This window comes from Capra hircus, chromosome 18 (assembly GCF_001704415.2).
Source record: "Capra hircus breed San Clemente chromosome 18, ASM170441v1, whole genome shotgun sequence".
Taxonomy (NCBI): domain Eukaryota; kingdom Metazoa; phylum Chordata; class Mammalia; order Artiodactyla; family Bovidae; genus Capra; species Capra hircus.
In genome coordinates, this window is record NC_030825.1 from 23,557,623 (window position 1) to 23,578,221 (window position 20,599).

At 41.1% G+C, this 20,599-nt stretch overlaps 1 protein-coding gene across 1 annotated transcript in view; it reads left to right on the forward strand.

The window, feature by feature from the left end:
* Positions 1 to 20,599, forward strand: part of FTO (fat mass and obesity associated) — a 426,360-nt gene that overhangs the window by 138,771 nt on the left and 266,990 nt on the right. The window contains 1 exon segment of the mRNA NM_001319276.1: positions 8,281 to 8,424. Coding sequence (NP_001306205.1) covers positions 8,281 to 8,424 — 144 coding nt within the window.

The window sequence follows — 20,599 nt, forward strand, 5'->3', positions numbered from 1 at the left end:
GGGCCTGACTATTCTTGTTAAACTTCACAGAAGCAGGTGATGGGACTGATTTGCCTATGGGCTAGAGTGGGGTTCATGGACGTGAACGCCTATTGGGGGCCAGGCAGGTATCTAATGGAGTCACGTGGCTGACGGAACTGCCACTTATTGCCTTGTCTGAAAGATGCAGCTACTTCTCACTTATGGCCACTTGTGACCAGCTCAGTGAGACCTGAGTTTATAATTCAAGAGTAGCTGGAGCAACTTCCTGGTTGTCCAGTGGCTAAGACTCTGAGCTCCCAATGCATGGGGCCCAGGTTCGATCCCTGCAACTAAGACTGGGCACAGTCACATAAATGAATAAATCTATGTTAAAAAAAAAAAGAATAAGCTTCAGAGTCAGACAGACCTAATTTGAATTCTACTTACTAGCAGTGTGAACCTAGACAAGTTTTTTTTTTTTTTAAAGAGTAGCTGGAAATTGGTATTGTTATGCAAGGCACTTTTATCAGTAGGCAGCTAATTTAGATTCAGTCAGAAAATGTTGTGCAAGTCAGGCTATATACCTTTGAGAAGTCTTTTCTGGTCCATAGGATCTAATTTAGAAGTGCTGGTCTTTTCAGGTATAATTATGTATAATGTATAATGAAGAACTTCCTGTTGTACTTTGACCACCTGAGGAGAAGAGTCAACTCATTGGAAAAGACCCTGATGTTGGGAAAGACTGAAGGCAAAAGGAGAAGAGGGTGGCAGAGGACGAGATGGTTAGATAGCATCACTGACTCAATGGATATGTATTTGAGGAAACTCTGGTAGATAGCAAAGGACAGGGAAGCCTGGTGTGCTGCAGCCAATAAGGTTGCAAAAAGTTGGACAAGACTTGGCAACTGAACACCACCACCACCAAAAACTCGTTGGTGAATGTTATTAGACATGGGCAGCACATAGCTAGTTCAGGTGCTGCTAACTACCCAATCCAGTGCTGTGACAGACCTCAGTAACCGATCATACCACTCTATCCTGCTGAGCCTAGCGTGATTCACCACCAGACCTCAAAAAAGCTACAGCCAGTAAATTCACTGTGTCCTTTGTAGCTCAGCTGGTAAAGAATCTGCCTGTAACTCAGGAGACCCCAGTTTGATTCCTGGGTGGGAAGATAGGGAAGGGAAAGGCTGGGAAAGGGATAGGCTACCCACTCCAGTATTCTTGGGCTTCCCTGGTGGATCACATGTAAAGAATCCGCCTGCCATGTGGGAGATGTGGGTTTGATCCCTGGGTTGGGGAGATCCCCTGGGGAAAGGAACAGCTACCCACTCCAGTATTCTAGCCTGGAGAATTCCATGGACTATTTAGTTCATGGAGTTGCAGAGTTGGACACGACTGAATGACTTTCACTTTCTTCTGATATGTAAGGTATTTGTCAACCCTGTTCCAGAGGATTCTCTTTAAAATGTTTTCTTGGATTAACCTAGAAAATGGCATTGAACTTTCTAACTCTATGATTTTAAAGAATCTAGCCAGAAATTACTCTTAACTACAAAGTATTTGAGAAAATATGTATCAGAAATAACAACAGATAGGACAGAAGGTAACATCCTGTTCCTATGGCAGTATCAGATTTTAGATTCAAACTTAGGGAACTGAAGAATATCCACAGTTGGATGTGTCCTTAAAAACTTGAGTAGCGTTCCTTCTTTGAAGACGTCTGAACCTGTGTTTCTGGTGTATCTTTTTTTCACCATACCTGTGTGAAGTAATGGGAATGAATAGTTATAAAGGGCAGGTCCTTTTTTTCTTTCTCGTTCTGTCCCTGATTCTGGTTTACAGTTACTAGATAGAGTGTAAGATGTTCAGAATTTCAGTTCAGTTCAGTCGCTCAGTCATGTCCGACTCTTTGCGACCCCATCAATCGCAGCACGCCAGGCCTCCCTGTCCATCACCAACTCCCGGAGTTCACTCAGACTTGCATCCATTGAGTCAGTGATGCCATCCAGCCATCTCATCCTCGGTTGTCCCCTTCTCCTCCAGCCCCGAATCCCTCCCAGCATCAGAGTCTTTTCCAATGAGTCAACTCTTCACGTGAGGTGGCCGAAGTACTGGAGTTTCAACTTTAGCATCATTCCTTCCAAAGAAATCCCAGTGCTGATCTCCTTCAGAATGGACTGGTTGGATCTCCTTGCAGTCCAAGGGACTCTCAAGAGTCTTCTCCAACACCACAGTTCAAAAGCATCACCTCTTCGGCGCTCAGCCTTCTTCACAGTCCAACTCTCATATCCATACATGACGACAGGAAAAACCATAGCCTTGACTAGATGGACCTTAGTCAGCAAAGTAATGTCTCTGCTTTCGAATATACTATCTAGGTTGGTCATAACTTCTCTTCCAAGGAGTAAGCGTCTTTTAATTTCATGACTGCAGTCAACATCTGCAGTGATTTTGGAGCCCAAGAAAATAAAGTCTGACACTGTTTCCACTGTTTGCCCATCTGTTTGCCATGAAGTGATGGGACCGGATGCCATAATCTTTGTTTTCTGAATGTTGAGCTTTAGGCCAACTTTTGCACTCTCCAGTTTCACTTTCATCAAGAGGCTTTTTAGTTCCTCTTCACTTTCTGCCATAAGGGTAGTGTCATCTGCATATCTGAGGTTATTGATATTTCTCCCGGCAATCTTGATTCCAGCTTTTGTTTCTTCCAGCCCAGCGTTTCTCATGATATACTCTGCATATAAGTTAAATAAGCAGGGTGACAATATACAGCCTTGACGCACTCCTTTTCCTATTTGGAACCAGTCTGGTGTTCCATGTCCTGTTCTAACTGTTGCTTCCTGACCTGCATACAGATTTCTCAAGAGGCAGGTTAGGTGGTCTGGTATTCCCATCTCTTTCAGAATTTTCCACAGTTTATTGTGATCCACACAGTTGAAGGCTTTGGCATAGTCAATAAATCAGAAATAAATGTTTTTCTGGAACTCTCTTGCTTTTTCGATGATACAGCGGATGTTGGCAATTTGATCTCTGGTTCCTCTGCCTTTTCTAAAACCAGCTTGAACAGCAGGAAGTTCATGGTTCATGTATTGCTGAAGCCTGGCTTGGAGAATTTTGAGCATTACTTTATTAGCATGTGAGATGAGTGCAATTGTGCGGCAGTTTGAGCATTCTTTGGCATTGCCTTTCTTTGGGATTGGAATGAAAACTGACCTTTTCCAGTCCTGTGGCCACTGCTGAGTTTTCCAAATTTGCTGCCATATTGAGTGCAGCACTTTCACAGCATCATCTTTCAGGATTTGAAACAGCTCACCTGGAATTCCATCACCTCCACTAGCTTTGTTTGTAGCGATGCTTTCCAAGGCCTACTTGACTTCGCATTCCAGGATGTCTGGCTCTAGATTAGTAATCACACCATCATGATTATCTGGGTCATGAAGATCTTTTTTGTATAGTTCTTCTGTGTATTCTTGCCACCTCTTAATTAATATCTTCTGCTTCTGTTAGGTCCATACCATTTCTGTCCTTTATTGAGCCCATCTTTGCATGAAATGTTCCCTTGGTATCTCTAATTTTCTTGAAGAGATCTCTAGTCTTTCCCATTCTGTTCTTTTCCTCTATTTCTTTGCACTGATCGCTAAAGAAGGCTTTCTTATCTCTACTTGCTGTTCTTTGGAGTTCCAAAGATGCTTATTCACCATCATTCAGATGCTTATATCTTTTCTTTTCTCCTTTGCTTTTCACCTCTCTTCTTTTCACAGCTATTTAAGGACTCTATATGTGAATACGTGCCATCTGGGATGCAGGCAACTTTTGGATTGTGTATGTGACATGCTGGATATGATGCTGCCTAAGTAAAACGTGTTTTATTGTCCATTTTGATTGCATAAAATTTACATCTTTTGTATTCTGCCCTCTGTGAGTCTAAACCGTACTTGTCTTTCAAGTTTGATCATCTCTAGGAATTTTGTTCTACTTGTTCTAACACGCATTGAACCTGTCCTCTAGATTTCTTGAATATTGAGATCTGTGCTAATTCATCAGTGTCATGCTTTATTGCATTATTTGACTTATGTGCATTTGTTATTCCCTCCACCCCCTGCCATAATTAACGTTTTCTTTTCCTGTCATCTTGCACAGCAAGGACCATGAATGGTGTGAACTGAGAGAACATATTGTGTTTAAGTAGGCAATTTAGAACAAATGTTCATTGGATATCATTTATATGCCAGTTGTAGTTGCTCAGTTGCTGAGTCATATCCGATTCTTTGCAACCCCATGGACGGCAGCACGCGGGCTTCCCTGTCCTTCAGTATCTACTGGAGTTAGCTCAAAGTCATGGCCACTGAGTCGGTGATGCTATCTAGCCATCTCATCCTCTGTCACCTCCTTCTCCTTTTGCATTCAAGCTTTCCCAGCACCAGGATCTTTTCCAGTGAGTTGGCTCTTTGCATCAGGTGGCCAGAGTATTCAGCTTTGGCATCAGTCCTTCCAATATGGAGTCCTAAATGTGGATGAAAAAGAAAAATGGACCCTGCATTTGAAGACCAGAGTCTAGTGGATTAAAGTCTAGTGAAGTGAAGTCGCTCAATCGTGTCCGACTCTGAGACCTCATGGACTGTAGCCTACTAGGCTCCTCCGTCTATGGGATTTTCCAGGCAAGGATACTGGAATGGGTTGCCATTTCCTTCTCCAGGAGATCTTCCCAACCCAGAGATTGAACCCGGGTTTCCCACATTGTAGGCAGATGCTGTACCCTCTGAGCCACTAGGGAAGTCTAGTGGAATTAAAGTCTAGTGGAATTTAAAATGTTCCATTTCTAGTAATCAGTGATGAACATTCACAACTCCACTGGAAGTAAAGCTCCACTGGGCTTAGGTCTTTGTTTCATTTACTGATATACCCTGCGTGCCCAGATCAGCACATCGTATATTGTGACTGGTCAATAAATATTTCTTAGCTGAACTTTTACATGTTTCTGTGTAGGTGTGGGATAGTTAATGTAGGTGAATCATAGGGTGTGCCTGCTACTTCCTTTACTCGTCTCTCCTACTGTTTTTTCCAGGCATGTAATTCTCTTTCCAGAAAAAATCAGTCTTGAGTTTTCTTCCGGAAATATTATTAATATATGCGCATATAAGGAAATGGCCACCCACTCCAGTGTTCTTGCCTGGAGAATCCCAGGGACGGCGGAGCCTGGTGGGCTGCCGTCTATGGGGTCGCAGAGTCGGAAACGACTGAAGCGACCTAGCAGCAGCAGCAGCATACACACATATATGTGTATGTATTTTTTTTTATATACAAATTATAGCCTATTCCTTTCTTCCTCTTAAAAATATAGGAGATAGTTTTCTATCCTTGCATGCCCATATTATTTTTAGTGGCTATATAGTGTTTTATTGCCTGAACATTTCATATTTTATTAAACCAGAAATTTATTGATGGATGTTGAAGTTATTCTGATCTTTTGCTTTTATAAACACTGCTCTAGTAAATAGCCTCCCTCAATTTGCAACCGCTGCAAGTAGGAATTGTAGTATACATTTCTAAAAGTGGTATTGTGGAGTTCCTACAAGTTCAAAGGTTTTATACGTTTGTAATTATGATAGGTATTGCAGATAATCTTCCACAGAGAATATGAATGTGCCATTCTGTTCCACTCTTACTAACATTATATTTTATTAAAGTGCTTATTTTTTTCTGATCTAATGGGTGAAAAATATCTATAATGGCTTTGTTTTGTGTGTTTGAACATCTTTTTATATGTTTACAAACTCCATTTTATGTCTTCTGTCTTTGTAACTTTTGCCAATTTTTCTATTTGATTATTGATATTTATCTTTCTGATGTGTAGAAGTTCTTTATACGGTTAAAAAAAATTCCCTGGCCAAGCTTGCTTGTGTATATTTCTGTGTTAATTATAGAGTCAGCTTGTCTAGGGACCAAACCCAGTGAACTAAAAATCAATCCTGTTGGTATTTTTATTGTGTTTGTGTCAAATTTATGGATGACTTAGGGAGAACTGGCATTTCCATAATGTCTCACCTTATTTCTCAAGAACATAATATGTCTTTGCATTTGTTTAAGTGAGTCATTATGGTGATAAAGGACACTGTCTTAACTTTTTCTATTAAGTTTCCGATGTTTTCATATTAAAATATGTTGGCTTAGAGATAAATCTATATTGTATCATGTTAAGGAACTAGTCACCTATTGCTCTTGTTGAGGTTTTTATCATGAGAGGATGTCTTTTACCAATTATTTTTGTGTATGTGGTGACTCATGTATTTTTTGTTTGTTTTCATCTGTGAATATGATAAATTTTAAGTATTGTTGTTGCTGTTCAGTCACTAAGTCGTGTTCAACTCTGCAACCCTGTGGACTGCAGCACACCAGGCTTCCCTGTCCTTCAGTATCCTCTGGAGTTTGCTCAAACTCATGTCCACTGAGTCAGTGATGCTGTCTAACCATCTCATCCCCTGCCACCCTCTTCTCCTTTTGCCTTCAATCTTTCCCAGCTTTAGGGTCTTTCCCAGTGTGTTGGCTTTTCCCATCAGGTGGCCAAAGTATTGGATTTCAACTTTAGCATCAATCCTTCCAATGAATATTCAGGGTTAATTTCTTTTAGGATTAACTGGTTTGATCTCCCTGCTGTACAAGGGACTCTCAAGAGCTTTTTCCAGCACCAATGTTCAAAAGCATCAGTTCTTCAGTGCTCAGCTTCTCTAGCGTCCAACTCTCATATCTGTACATGACTGTTGGAAAAACCATAACTTTGACTAGGTGGACCTTTTTCAGCAAAGTGATGTCTCTGCTTTGTAAAATGTTTTCTATGTTTGTCATAGTTTTCGTTCCAAGGAGGAAGTGTCTTTAATTTCATGGTTGCAGTCACGTACGCAGTGATTTTGGAGCCCAAGAAAATAAAATCTGTCACTGCTTCTACTTTTTGCCTTCTGTTTGCTGTACAGGAATGGGACCAGATGCTTGACCTTAGGTTTTTGAATGTTGAGTTTTAAGCCAACTTTTTCATTCTCCTCTTTCACCCTCAAGAGGCTCTTTAGTTCCTCTTCGCTTTCTGTCATTGGCGTGGTATCATCTGCATATCTGAGGTTGTTAATATTTCTCCTAGGAATAGACTTCTGCATACTGAACTACCCTTGTACTCCTGGAGTAGGTTCTACTTCGTCATGTTATTCTTTTAAAATGCTGCTGGATTTTGATTCTTTTTCCTTATATCGATCTTCCTCAACTTTCAGTGGGATTATCTCACTATAAACCCATTTTAAGTTGAAAATAGCATAAGTCAAAACTGCGTTTAATACACATAACCAACTGAACATCATTGTTTACCTTAGCCTGCCTTAAACCTGCTTGGAACACCTACATTAGTCTGCACTTAAGTAGAATCACCTAACACAAAGTGTATTGTAATAAAGTGCTGAGTATCTCATGTAATTTATTGGATATTATACTGAAAGTGGAAGTTAGAATGGTTTGTATGCATACTGAGTAGTTACCAGTGTCTTGCTTCTCCACCCTCCTGATCACGAGGCTGACTTGGAGTGGCCGCCGCCTAGCATCACAACAGTACTTTTCTGCATACTGCTAGCCCCTGATGGGACCAAAATTCAGCATCAAAGTATGGTTGCAACTCAATGCTTATTGTTCACACCATGGTAAAGTTGAAAAATCATTAAGTTGAGCCATAGTTAAGTTGGGGACTGTCTATACTATTAATATATTTAGAAATTATGCATTGGTTTTGGATGTGAGGCTGGTGTGTGTGTGTGTGTGTGTGTTGGATTTGATACATATTCTTGTCTTTATGAAAAGAATCTGGACACCTCTTTTGTGTTCTTGAACAATTTACAATTTATTGAAGTTACACACTTCTCAACTGTTTGATAGAATTTTCCTTTGCAACTCTTTAGTCCTGTGCTCTTTCACAACTTCTTCTATACTGTCTGTGGCTTTTTAAGCTGTTCTGCCTCTTCTGGGGTCAATTTTGGCCATTCATGTTTTCCTAAAAACCTATGCAGATTTTCTGATGTAGTTACATGAAACTGAACAAAATGATCATCTTTAATTTTCTTTGATATCTGTGGTTATTTCCTTGCCACTTTCAGGTTCTTTTTATCAAAAAACATAAATGACATGTTAAAATATTTTAAAGAATGTGTTTTTTTTTAAATGATGCAAATAGAATGTATAGTTCACTTATCCATATTTTATTAAAACTGCAGTTATTCTTAAGGTAACTATGAAACTCAGAACTTTAGATGAAACATTCCTGACAACTGTCTTCTCTTTTGACAGGCCCTGAAGAGGAAAGTGAGGATGACCCTCAGCTTGAAGGCAGAGATCCTGATATTTGGCACGTTGGTTTTAAGATCTCCTGGGACATAGAGACACCTGGGTTGGCGATACCCCTTCACCAAGGAGACTGCTATTTTATGCTTGGTAATGCGAGGATCAAAGCTATACCTGATGCTCTAGTGTCTTAAGTTTTAGATTATTGGGTACATATTTTGCATATGTCTTTTGAAGTAAACTTTGTAAGTTTTTCATATGATAATGAAGCTTCTGCATGTAACTTGATTTTTTTTTTCTTTTTAAGATGTTGCTAATTTTAAAAGTTGCTTTTCTTTTCATTCTAAGTGTTGATGGCGTTCCCCAAAGTACTAAGCAGTTTTCAAGATTTTTTTCATCAGAGCTACTAAATCATCTCAATCACCTTATTAATGTGAAGTTTTAAAAAATATGTCCCTGTCTCTGTTAGTTTCCTCTCCGGGACAGCTGACCTGACAACACAGCCTCTTCCTCTACTCCCTGCCCCCTACTCCCTCCCACTGAGTTCCCCTCATTTGCCTCATCTAGTTCTTTGGGAAACAGTATTTCAGCCATGGTCAGCCTCACTGAAGCTACGAAGTTTGGGGAGCTTCACTTTTTGTTTCTTAGCTCTTAAGTTTTTTTGTTTGTTTGTTTATTTTTAGACTTTCTGTTTGCTTTCTGATGCACAGCATGCAAACAGCATCCTTTTTTCCTTACAGAGCCACTCAGGGTTTATTTTGTCCATGGCTCTCACTCCTAATTATTTTGGGGTTAATCTCACTCTTTCCTGCCTAGGGGAATCTACTCATGTGTTTGTTTTTAGAGCCAGGAACATCAAGACTCAAACCCAGTATTTGTAATAAGAATTATCTCCCAATAATGGAGTGTCTGAGGAGGGTCCTCTATGTGCTTTGTAAGTTTCTGTAGGAGATACTGGAAATGGATAACACTTGGTCCTTGCTTTCTAGGAATTATGAGTTTGGGGTAGCCATTCAGTCATGACCTCACTAAATGTTTTCCAGATTTCATTCATTCGCACACTAGCTTCAAGTTTCTTGCCATATTCCTGTGTTACCCATACTATTATTATTGTTGTTGTTTAGTTGGTAAGTCTAGTCTGACTCTTTGAGACCCCATGGACTGCAGCATGCCAGGCTTCCCTGTTCTTCACTGTTTCCCGGAGTTTGAACAAATCTGAACAGATTCATGTCCATTGAGCTGGTGATGCTGTCTAACCATCTCATCCTCTGTCGTCCCCTTCTCCTTTTGCCTTCAATCTTTCCCAGCATCAGAGTCTTTTCCAGTGAGTTGGCTGTTCCCATCAGGGGGCCAAAGTATTAAAGCTTCAGCTTTAGCATCAGTCAGGGTTGATTTCTGTTAGGATTGACTGATTTGATCTCCTTGCAGTCCATGGGACTCTCGAGAGTCTTCTCCAGCACCACATTATTACTATGTAATATTTCTCTCTAGATAAACTCTTTTATTTTCCTGAACGGAAATGAGTTTATTTTAGGTGATTTTATATCTGAAATGGAAAAACCCAGTATCACTTGACATAATTAGAAGAATCGTACAGAGTGAAAGTAAAGTCGTCTTAGTATCTGGTGCTTTTGTATGCTGAAGACCCTGAGACTCAGGCCTGTTCTGTCTTCAGTGACTATTAGGGAGAGGTGTTAACCCAATCACGGTACCAATTTTGGGCTTTCTCCTTTGCGTCAGCGGGAAGATTGGAAGATCACGATGCAGGGAATTACTTTCTCACCGTGCGATTCAGTAGTGAGTTCTTATGTCCTTCTCATGGCGGAGTCCTGCATCTGTTGCCCGCTGCCCTTTTGTTGTTCTCGTTCAGTCATTAGGTCATGTCCAACTCTCTGTGACCCCAGGGACTGTAGCCTGCCAGGCTCTTCTCCTCCACTATCGCCTGGAGTTTGCTCAGATTCATGTCCATTGAGTTGGTGATGCTGTCTAACCATCTCATCCTCTGATCTAAGTAAGCTCCAACTCTCTTGCCTTCTGTTTGCATGTTGCTTTCCAGTTTACAGATCAGTTTCACATAAGCCTTCCCAATCAGTCTCCAAACAGCCTTGCTAGGGAGATGGTGCAGGGTATCAATCTGTTTTTAAGTAATTTGCCCAGGGTCACTCAGTTCGTGTGAGGCAGAACAGAGGGCAGTGTGTGGTTGCATGTTTCTTATTCGGTGCTTTTCTTGCTCTCAAAGGGACCATTTAGGTTTGATCCCAATTCATGGAAGATCTCTAGGTGGGAATGCTTTTAGGGGTAAGGTCATCTCTTCGTATGCCCGGCTCCTGCTTGTCTCAGGATTTGAGTTTCTATCCTCAAGTCTTTGCCCCATCATTGAGCATCATTTATAGGTAAAACAGACTCTTATTTCATTTTTTAATATACCACCCAGATGTGGATATTTACCATGAATATAAATAGGTTGTCATTTCAGCCAGTAAATCACTTTCCTTTTGGGTACTCTGTTTGAGTTTCTGTTAGTATTTTGCATCTTTAAAAGAAATGGGAGTCAGAATAGTGCTATTTTAAATAGCTTTATTAACTTTCTATGTATAAAAGTAGTAAATGACTTTGTAAAAGTTCAGCTACTTTCCGTTTATTTAGTAACATCTCATGTTTTCTGATTGAAAAAGTAGTATATGCTCATTGTAAAGAAAAGAAACTCTGAAAAGTATAAAGTGAAATGAAGAAAATAAAAATCAGGTTCATGCCTATTTTGGTACTTTCCTTTTCAGACTTTTTCCAACGTGTGCATAAATATGTACCTGGAATGGCAGTTGTTGGTGTCTTAGTTACTAAGTCATGTCTGACTCTTCTGTGACCCTATGGACTGTAGCCCGCCAGGCTCCTCTGTCTGTGGGATTTCCCAGGCAAGAATAATGGACTGGGTTGCCATTTCCTACTCCAGGGGCTCTTCCTGACTCAGGGATCGAACCTGTATCTTCTGTCTTCTCAGGCGGATTCTTTACCACTGAGCCACCAGGGAAGCCCAGGAATAACAGTAGTATGTGAATAACAGCTATGTTTACTGTGGACTAATGTCAAGTCAGGCCTTCTGTGAATCTTCTCGGTAACCCTGAGAAGTAGATACCAGTTCTGTTGAGAAAGAAGAAGATCAGATTAGATCAATGTAGTGACTTAGCCATGGTTACACAGTGGGAAAGAATCATGGATTGAAACTTGTCACCTTAGCCCACCTGTGCTCTGATACCCGTGTCAGGCTGTCCGGACCCCGCACCTGGAGGCCCTCTGCACCCCTGTCCAGCACTGACCCCTGCTCTGGGCTTCTCTGCCTTCCTCAGTGTGATGCCTCTGCCTTACCTGAAGGCTTAAGACTCAGTTGTTCAGAAGGGCAGAAAAGAAGGTGACGATGGTGGTCTGTTTGCTTCTTTCTTTTCCAGTTCATTTTTAAAAAATTATTTATTCATTTATTTGTTTTTGGCTTGTTGCTCCCTGCGGGCTTTCTCTAGTTGTGGCGAGTAGGGTCTACTCTTCTTTGCAGTCCATGGGCTTCTCTTGTTGGAGAGCCCCAGCTCTAGGGCATATGAGCTTCAGTAGTTGGGGCTCCCAGGCTCTAAAGCATGGACTCAGTAGTTGTAGCCCATGGGCTTAGTTGCTCCGAAGCATGTGAGATCTTCCCAGATCAGAGATTGAACCAGTGTCCCCTGCATTGCAAGGCGAACTCTTAACTGCTGGACTACCAGAGAAGCCCTCCATTTCTTTTTAAAGTTATGTTTTTCTTGGCTCAGAAATTACATTAAAAATGAAAATATTAAATAATTGCATTGTCCTTTTAACTTACATATTATAATGAATATACATTTTTAGAATATACATTGGTTCCACTTAGCTGTTGTAGGTGATAAAGGAAGAGTAGTTATCATTTTGTAGTAGCTGATATCTGAGACATAACATCTAGTTCTGATTTCCAAACTCCTGCCTTCAGATAAAGGTGAAATAACTGATAACTTAGTGAACTAGGCCAAGCATAGCACACTGCATCTCAAGTTTGTGCTTGGAATCTGTTTTCTTATTAAGATGTCATATTCGATTTCTAAAATGACTTGTCCTGCATCTTCTTTTAGGCTAAACAAAACAAAAATAAAAGCAACCACGGTCGAAAGCTCCTTTTCTCTTTACTTTTTAAAAGCCAGGAACTCTAAAGAACCCTGTCCCGGGATCCCTGCCCTGTGCTGATACCTGAAATCTGAACTTCATAGCACTTTTGAAAAGGAAACAGTTTAGCTCAATTTATAATAATATATTGGTCTGCAGAGGAAGTGCCGACCGAACCCTGCTGTCTCAAGTCAGTCCTCCAGGGGTGTCTGATGGGGAGCTTGTCGGGTGCCTGTAATAAATCCACGGCCTGTGGAGCTGAGTGAAGGCCCTGCTGGCAGTGCCTGAGGACACGCTTAACTGGGGTTGTCACGGTTTTACTTTTAAATTGGAATCTGTGCCCTAATCTCAGAGTTAGACATGACCAGATTTGCAAGCAGATTTACAATTTTCACTAATTTTTCCATCCAGGACTTCAAAACACACTTAGAGAAGAGGAAAAAAAAAGTACACTCTGGTCTTTCTCAGAATGGGATGATTTACTTTGCCACAGATGTTTTCCATAGACTGAAGGCAACCAGGGAGTTAGGGACTTAAAAGGGGCTTAGAGACAAACTGTAGGTTTGTTTTTTGTGTGGAACCGATTATACAGTTCAAGGGACATCATCCAAATCATGTTCATTAAGCTGGAGCCGAGTGTAGAGGTGGGATGGTTCAGGACAAAGGTGAGTGCTAGGTAAACGTTTTGGACAAACCTCCTCCCCTCACCCCTTTGTTATTATTATTTTTCACATATGACTCTTCATGACTCTGTTCTTTCTGCTCTCTTTACTTTTGTTTCCTTACATTCAACTACATCTCATTTTCACATGTTGTTATTGTACCAATTAGCTATTTCAGAGCTGCAGTTGCCAGGTAAAAATTGCATAACAAAAAAGAGAACAGCAATATAAATTGAAATGCACAGTATCTCCTTTTTGGGTTGGCGTTCCCTCACCAACAGTTTAGGGTGGAATAATAGAAAGGCCAGGTGACTTTTAGGTTTAGGGTGGAATAATAGAAAGGTCAGGTGACTAGGTTCCCTCAGGTTCCCCTCTTGTCTGTGGGCTGTGCATTGTTAACACTGCTCTGAGCCTCTGGCTCCAGTGAAAAGCTGGTGCTTCATGATGCTTGCTTCCCAGGGTTATTGTGAAGTCAAATAATAAAGTATAGGGGACCTATTTGCAGGGCAGGAATAGAGACGCAGACGCAGAGAGTGGACTTGTGGACACAACAGAGAAGGAGAGGCTGCGATAAATTGAGAAAGTAGCACTGAAATGTATACACCGCTGCTGCTGTTGCTGCTAAGTCGCTTCAGTCGTGTCCGACCCTGTGCGCCCCATAGACGGCAGCCCACCAGGCTCCATCCCTGGGATTCTCCAGGCAAGAACACTGGAGTGGGTTGCCATTTCCTTCTCCAATGCATGAAAGTGAAAAGTGAAAGTGAAGTCGCTCAGTCGTGTCCAACTCTTCATGACCCCATGGGCTGCAGCCCACCAGGCTCCTCCGTCCATGGGATTTTCCAGGCAAGAGTGCTGGAGTGGGGTGCCATTGCCTTCTCCGGAAATGTATACACTACCATGTGTAAAGTAGATAGCTAGTGGGAAGTTGCTGTATAGCACAGAGTCAGCTCAGTGCTCTGTGATGACCTAGAGGGGTGGAAGGGGGACTCAAGACGGAGGGACACATGTATGCATTTGGCTGATTCACTTTGTTATATGGCAGAAACCAATACAACATTGTAAAGCGGTTATTCTCCAATTGAAAAGAAATTTAAAAAGAAGTATAGAGACTTCCCTGGTGGTCTAGTGGTTAAGATTGAGTTTCCAATGCAGGCGGATGTGGATTCAAGTCAATCCCTGGTTGGGGAACTAAGCTCTCACATGCTATGGGGCAACAACAACAACAACAAAAAATTAAAAGAAATTCAAAACATTTTTTAAAAAGAGAAAGTTTGTGGAAAGCGCTCTCTGAAATACAACTTGAACATGGGGACTCATTATGGAGATTGGGACCTGGGTCATGGTGTATTGGAGAACCAGTGACGGGGAGGGTGACAGAAGAGTGCTGAGTGCTGGGTTCTTACCCTACTCTGTGCCCTGAGCTTGGTCGGCTTTGCACCTAATCGTTCCATGCATTTATTTCTGTAGCCACATAGAGGAACTACAAGCAAGGGAAATCGCCCCGATTGATTCTTGGGGCTGGGAAAAGTTGCCATCTGGCCATTGTTGAATCAGAGCTCTGTGGCAACCGCAGTCTTGCCTCAGTGGGGGTCGGGTTTACTTATAGAGCCTGACCTGTGGTTTTCTCCTTGATGAGGTTCACCTTCTCTGAAATATCTATGGCTTAGAACAGCAAGACCCGGGGCACTGTGAACGTTTGATGTGGTGTAACCTGAAAATGTGCCATGTGTCTATTTCGGGAGTCAACACGAGCAGTAGAGCTGGAGTTTGTAGCTCTGTGAGCAGGAAGAACAGGGGCCTCTAGGAGTTTAAAAGTCTCTTGACTGAGGCTCTTCTGGGGCTTCATGTGGAGACCATGATAGCTTTGTAAATCCTCCAGGTGTCCGTCAGTCCTGCCCTGTCTTAGACCTTTTGTTCAAAGGAAAAGGCTTGTGTTATTTTTTCCTCTGACCCCTTTCCCTCCCTCCTCCAACCTCTGACTGACCAGCTGAAGTAAAAAAGACCTCTAATATATGGCTTAATCATAAATTCTAAATAATTATACTTTATTACCTCTCATGGGTCTTGAAATGTAGGTGCTACATTCTGCTTTCTGCCGAGGCAAGGGAATAATACAGAAACAGTAGTAAATTATAACTTCAGGCTGCAGTCGTAAGCTTGAGGAATTGCCATTTAAGTGGAAAGTGCTTGAACAGCCAAATGAGCACCTGTCATGTTTATTTTCACTCTGAAAAGTAGAAACATGACAGTATAGTTTCAGCTGCTTGTCCAATGTGAACTTGGCGTGTTCTCCTTCCCTGCTCAGCAACCGCAGTATCTGCTTCTTGTTATTCACTTTTTTTTGCAGGGTTGAGGATGTGTCTCTCCTGAAACTTTTTGCTCTAAAATATGCCCCTAAATGCTGACATTTTCAAACTTGGGGTTTCTGACTTGATATCCCTGGTGCCTCAGATGGTAAGGAATCTGCTGCAATGCAGGAGACCCAGATTTGATCCCTGGGGAGGGAAGATCCCCTGGAGAAGGAAATGGCGGCCTACTCTAGTATTCTTGCCTGAGAAATCCCATGGACAGAGGAGCCTGGTGGGTTGCAGTCTATGGGATAGCAAAGAGTTGGGCACGACTCAGCAGCTAACACATACTTTACACACCAAGTTTTTTGGTGTTCAGACAAACTGGAGCGAGGACAAGGCTGGTGTCATAGGCTCTGAGGGTAGGAACCTGAGTGTGTTCCTAGGTCCTTGGAAGGATCTGCCACTTTCTTATCATATCTAGTCTTTTTGTTTATTTCTGTAGTATTTCTGTTGTGAACTTTACTTGAAGTGTGTGTGATGAGTACCTCCTGAAGGCCAGGCACTGAGCTGGAGTTTTGATGCATTTTATTTATTTCTCATAACAAACCTGTGAGGTGTGTAATCGTCCCCTTCTAGTCACCTTTTTTTTTCCCCCAGAAAAAGAAAACTGATGGGGATGGACTGCTAGTGGGCAGTATATGGTTTCTTTTAGGAGTATGAAAATACTCTCAAATTAGTTTTTGGTGATGCCTGTACAATTCTGTGAATGCACTAAAATGCAGTGAGTTGTATATTTTCAGTGAGTGAACTATTTGATATGTGAATTGTGTCTCCGTAAAGCTCCATCAAGTGAAAATATTAGTTGCTCAGTCGTTCTGACTCTTTGTGACCCCATAGACTGTAGCCCACCAGGCTCCTCTGTCCATGGGATTCTCCAGGCAAGGATACTGGTGTGGGTTGCCATTTTCTGCTCCAGGGGATCTTCTCGACCCAGGGATTGAACTCAGGTCTCCTGCACTGCAGGCGGATTCTTTACCGCCTGAGCCACCAGCACCAGGAAGCAGGTATGTGAATTGTATCTCCGTAAAGCTCCATAAAACCCCTTTTTAAAAAGGAAATTGAGGCTCAGAGAGGTAAAATCACTTGCTCAAGGTGACATATTTAGTGAAGCTTATGTTTAAGTCCAGATTTTTCTGAGACCAAACCTATTCTTTCTTCTGTGGAACTGTGGTAGCTCTACTAATTATATCGTTGTGGAATCTTTTTCTTTAAAAATGTGGGAAAAAAGAATATTAGTTGACCAACTAATAGATGAATACACATATATTCTCACTGTTAAGGATTCAGATAATATGGAAGTGCGTAGAATAAAATGTGGAAGTACTCTTATCTTCTGTCTCTTCCTTTTATAAGCATTAACATAAATAGTTATGTAGATATATTTATGTTACAGCTGCTTTTTTAAAAAACACAAATGAGACAGTACAGTATTGTGTTAGTTGAGTACCTAGGCTTTGTTGGACTTACAAACTAATTGGCCTTAAGATTGTACTTTCAGAACAGAACTCATTTGTATGTAGGGGACTTATTGTGTGTTAGTATGTACATATGTGTATATGTGTGTGTCTGTGTATACTACTTAGTTTTTTTAACTTAATAATATGCCCTGGAGATTTTTTCATGTCAGTACCTCATCCATATTATTGTTGGTATTATAATAAAAATAATATATGTACTAGGAAGTAAAAATTTAAACAGTGGAGGTTGATCCAAAATGAAAAGGGAAAAACTCTTTGCCACCTACCCCCAAGTTCCATTTCTTAGATGTAAGTACTTTTCACTGTATTCACATTTTAGTCTTTAGGCAATTCTTTCCTGCTTAACTATTAAAATATCCTTAATACTTCAATTTTTTCATTTATCAACTTTAAGGCCTATCAGTCTTTCATGAAGAAAAACTTTTGTCAGTTTATGTTTATTTTTAAGGTTTTTTTTTTTTCTCTTAATTGATCAACTTTATACCAAGACATAGATGCTCTCTCTTGACTTCTGGTATTTCAGCCATATCATTGCCTTCATATTTTTAAACTGTATGTCTACAGGCTCATCTGTAATCCTGATAAGAGGACCATGCTTTCTGTGTATATTGACAGTGTACAGTGTGTATTAACAGTGCTTATGTGTGTGTTATTAATTGTAGAACCAAATGGGGTGACTGGACTCATACGTAGAAGATCCCATCCACTGTAATCACTAAACTTACATCAGTTGAAAGAACATGTTGCAAATGTCAGGTCAAGTTTCAGACCTCATCAAAAGCTCAGGATCGTGCTCCATTATTTAGGTGGTTTTGTGTTTGAGCTGTGGCTTTCTTGCTGGTCAGTTCTCCCTCTCCCCCTGGAGTTCATCCCCGCCTTTCTCTGCTTTTACTGCCTGGAGAATCATGCTATGGTGCTGGCTGCTAATAGATGTTGTATCATACTACTTATTTAATGTTTTGATAAACACTGCCTTCTTCAAACCCATCTGACACTCTTATACTGAGATTGCTTCTCATTGCACTCCTAGGAGAATTCCGTTGTCACTCAGGTCCTGTGTCTTCGTTCTTTTTCTGGAATTTTCTAAAAATGCCTTCTGACTACTATATTTTAGATTCCCCAAAATGTGTACCCTCTCTAGGACCTACCATAGTACTTTGAACATGGTAGGTGCTTTAATAAATATTGAATCAATGTGTGAAATTCCTCTTCATTCATGGCAGTATGGGCAAAAGGAAATATTTATTCTATCCTTAAAAGCTCCTGGCTGGAAAAGGTTTTGAAGACCCCTGCCAAAACAGATGGCCATTCATCTTATATTCTGGGATCTCTAGAGACAGCTTTTAGAATCTTCCATGACAGTTGATTCCTTCAGTGACCCATGCTTTACTTCCTCATAACTAATCCAGATAACGATGTGGCATCATAGAATTTTCCAAATGACACAGTGTCTGGATCAATCTGTACATTCTCTTTCACATTTTTTTTAATAAGAACACCATCAAAGGTAAAAAAAAAAAAGTGCCTATGCGTTTTTTTTTTAAGCTGAGGATGAATATATTACTATGAATTATGAAGACCTTTTAATCTCTTACGGTTCATTCAATCAGTCATGCGGTATTGAGATAATTCTCCATACGGATTGGGTAGGTGGACTGTTCCCCATTGAGTGGCAGTCTCTCTCTCTGTCTCTTTTTTAATACTTATTTATTTGCTTTTGTGGGATCTTTCTTTGCCTTGCTGGCTCTTCACTGCAGTGTTGGCTCTCTGGTTGTGGAGCTTGGGCTTCGTTGCCCCACAGCATGTGAGATCTTAGTTCCCTAGCCAGGGATTGAATGGAGTCCCCTGCATTGGAAGGTGCATTCTTAACTACTGGACCACCAGGGAAGTCCCTGGCTGGCAGTCTTACTATGCCCTCTTTGGCTATTGTGTTATCTCTACAGCATAATTCATAAAAGTGCAGGCTATGGGGAGGAATTTTTCAGGCTTTTAATTTGGTTGCATATACTGTGTGTGCTCTTTGCTCCTTCTGTAAAAACAGTGGGAGAATGACCATGGATGAAACCTTTAAAAAAATGTATTTATTTAGTTGATTTTTGTTGACTGAGCTCAGGACTAGACCAGGAATGGATCTGCCTTTCTTGAATCAGTCAGTTCCTGCAGCAGATTTCAAGCAGATTATGTCCTCGTTGGGCTTCCTTGGTGGCTCAGTGGTAAAGAATCCACCTGCAATGCAGGAGACGAAGGAGACGCAAGTCCGATCCCTGGGTGGGGAAAATGTCCTGGAGAAGGAAATGGCAACCCTCTCCAGTATTCTTGCCTAGAGAATCCCATGGATGGAGGAGCCTGGCAGGCTACAGTCCCTGGGGTTGCAAGAGTTGGACATGAATTGGCGACTAAGCCACCGCCACTGTCGTGGTGGCACTATACCCCCATTAAACTGTCTCTGTGGAATAATTCTTCTAGGCCCAATAAACATTTCAACTTTTTTTTGGACACAGTTCGAGGCTTTTCAGGATCTTAGTTCTCTAATGATTTCTGGCCATGGCATCAAAAGTGCCAGGAAATTTCCTACAAATTTTAAAAAGTTGCAAATTATTGTCACTTATTATAGTGACTTTGTCCTAAAACTGATCCTGGCATAACTCTTTCCCCTTACATTTTCATATTGTTCCCTCCACCTTGTTATATTTTCTCCTTCATTCTAGGTACACGTATAACTCACCTGTTTAGGGTTGACATTAAAAAAATTCAATAGCCACAATGACAGTGACGCCAGCCATTCAGTGTGATTGCCATAACTCTCTTTCCCCTCCAGACTGTAGCAATTGATATAGAAGTCTTACCTATTGGAGCTAAGGTTTTTCAGAGCCACTATTAAATATATTTTTGTACTGTGCACAGCACTTAGTGCCTTGTACGGGATAGGAACTTGCCAAGTATCTGGAGAGAACAGCCTTATTTCCTCCCTAAGTATTAGCCAGAAACGTTATCTTGGGTTTCTGTGGGGGCTCAGATGGTAAAGAATCTGCCCGCAATGCAGGAGACCAGGGTTCAATCCCTGGGTCAGGAAGATGCCCTCGAGAAGGGAATGGCAACACACTCCAGTATTCTTGCCTGGAGAATTACATGGACAGAAGAGCCTGGTAGGCTATAGTCCTTGGAGTCACAAAGAGTTGAACATGACTGAGCAACTAACACTTTTGCTTTTTTTAAAAAAAAAAAAACTATCTTCAATTGCCAATGGAAAATCAGATATTGAAATAGGAGTGACTAAAGAAAGTAGTCAAAAGGTATTTGAAGGAACAGAACTGAAAAGTTTAAGTGGCTTACTTCAGTGTCATTCATTTGCTTTACTTGGAAGTTCTGGGGCCTGGAGTTCACTGGAGCAGTGGCTTTGTATATTCAAAGTGGGAAGAGAAGAGACTTCATTCAAGTTTTCGGTTAACCTAACCTTCTCATCTCTCCATTCTCATGATCCCCTCTGCCCCTCTGTCTCATGGGAAGAGTTGCTACCAGGATGAGAAAAGGCAGCCCTTCCTAAAGTGGGATTAAAGTTTCTTTTGCTGATTTAGAAATCAAGAATGAATGATTAACCTCAAGAATGTATTCTCTTCTCAGCCCAACAATAAACTAAGCATTCCATAAGAGTTAATCTCAGAAAACAAAGAAGGAG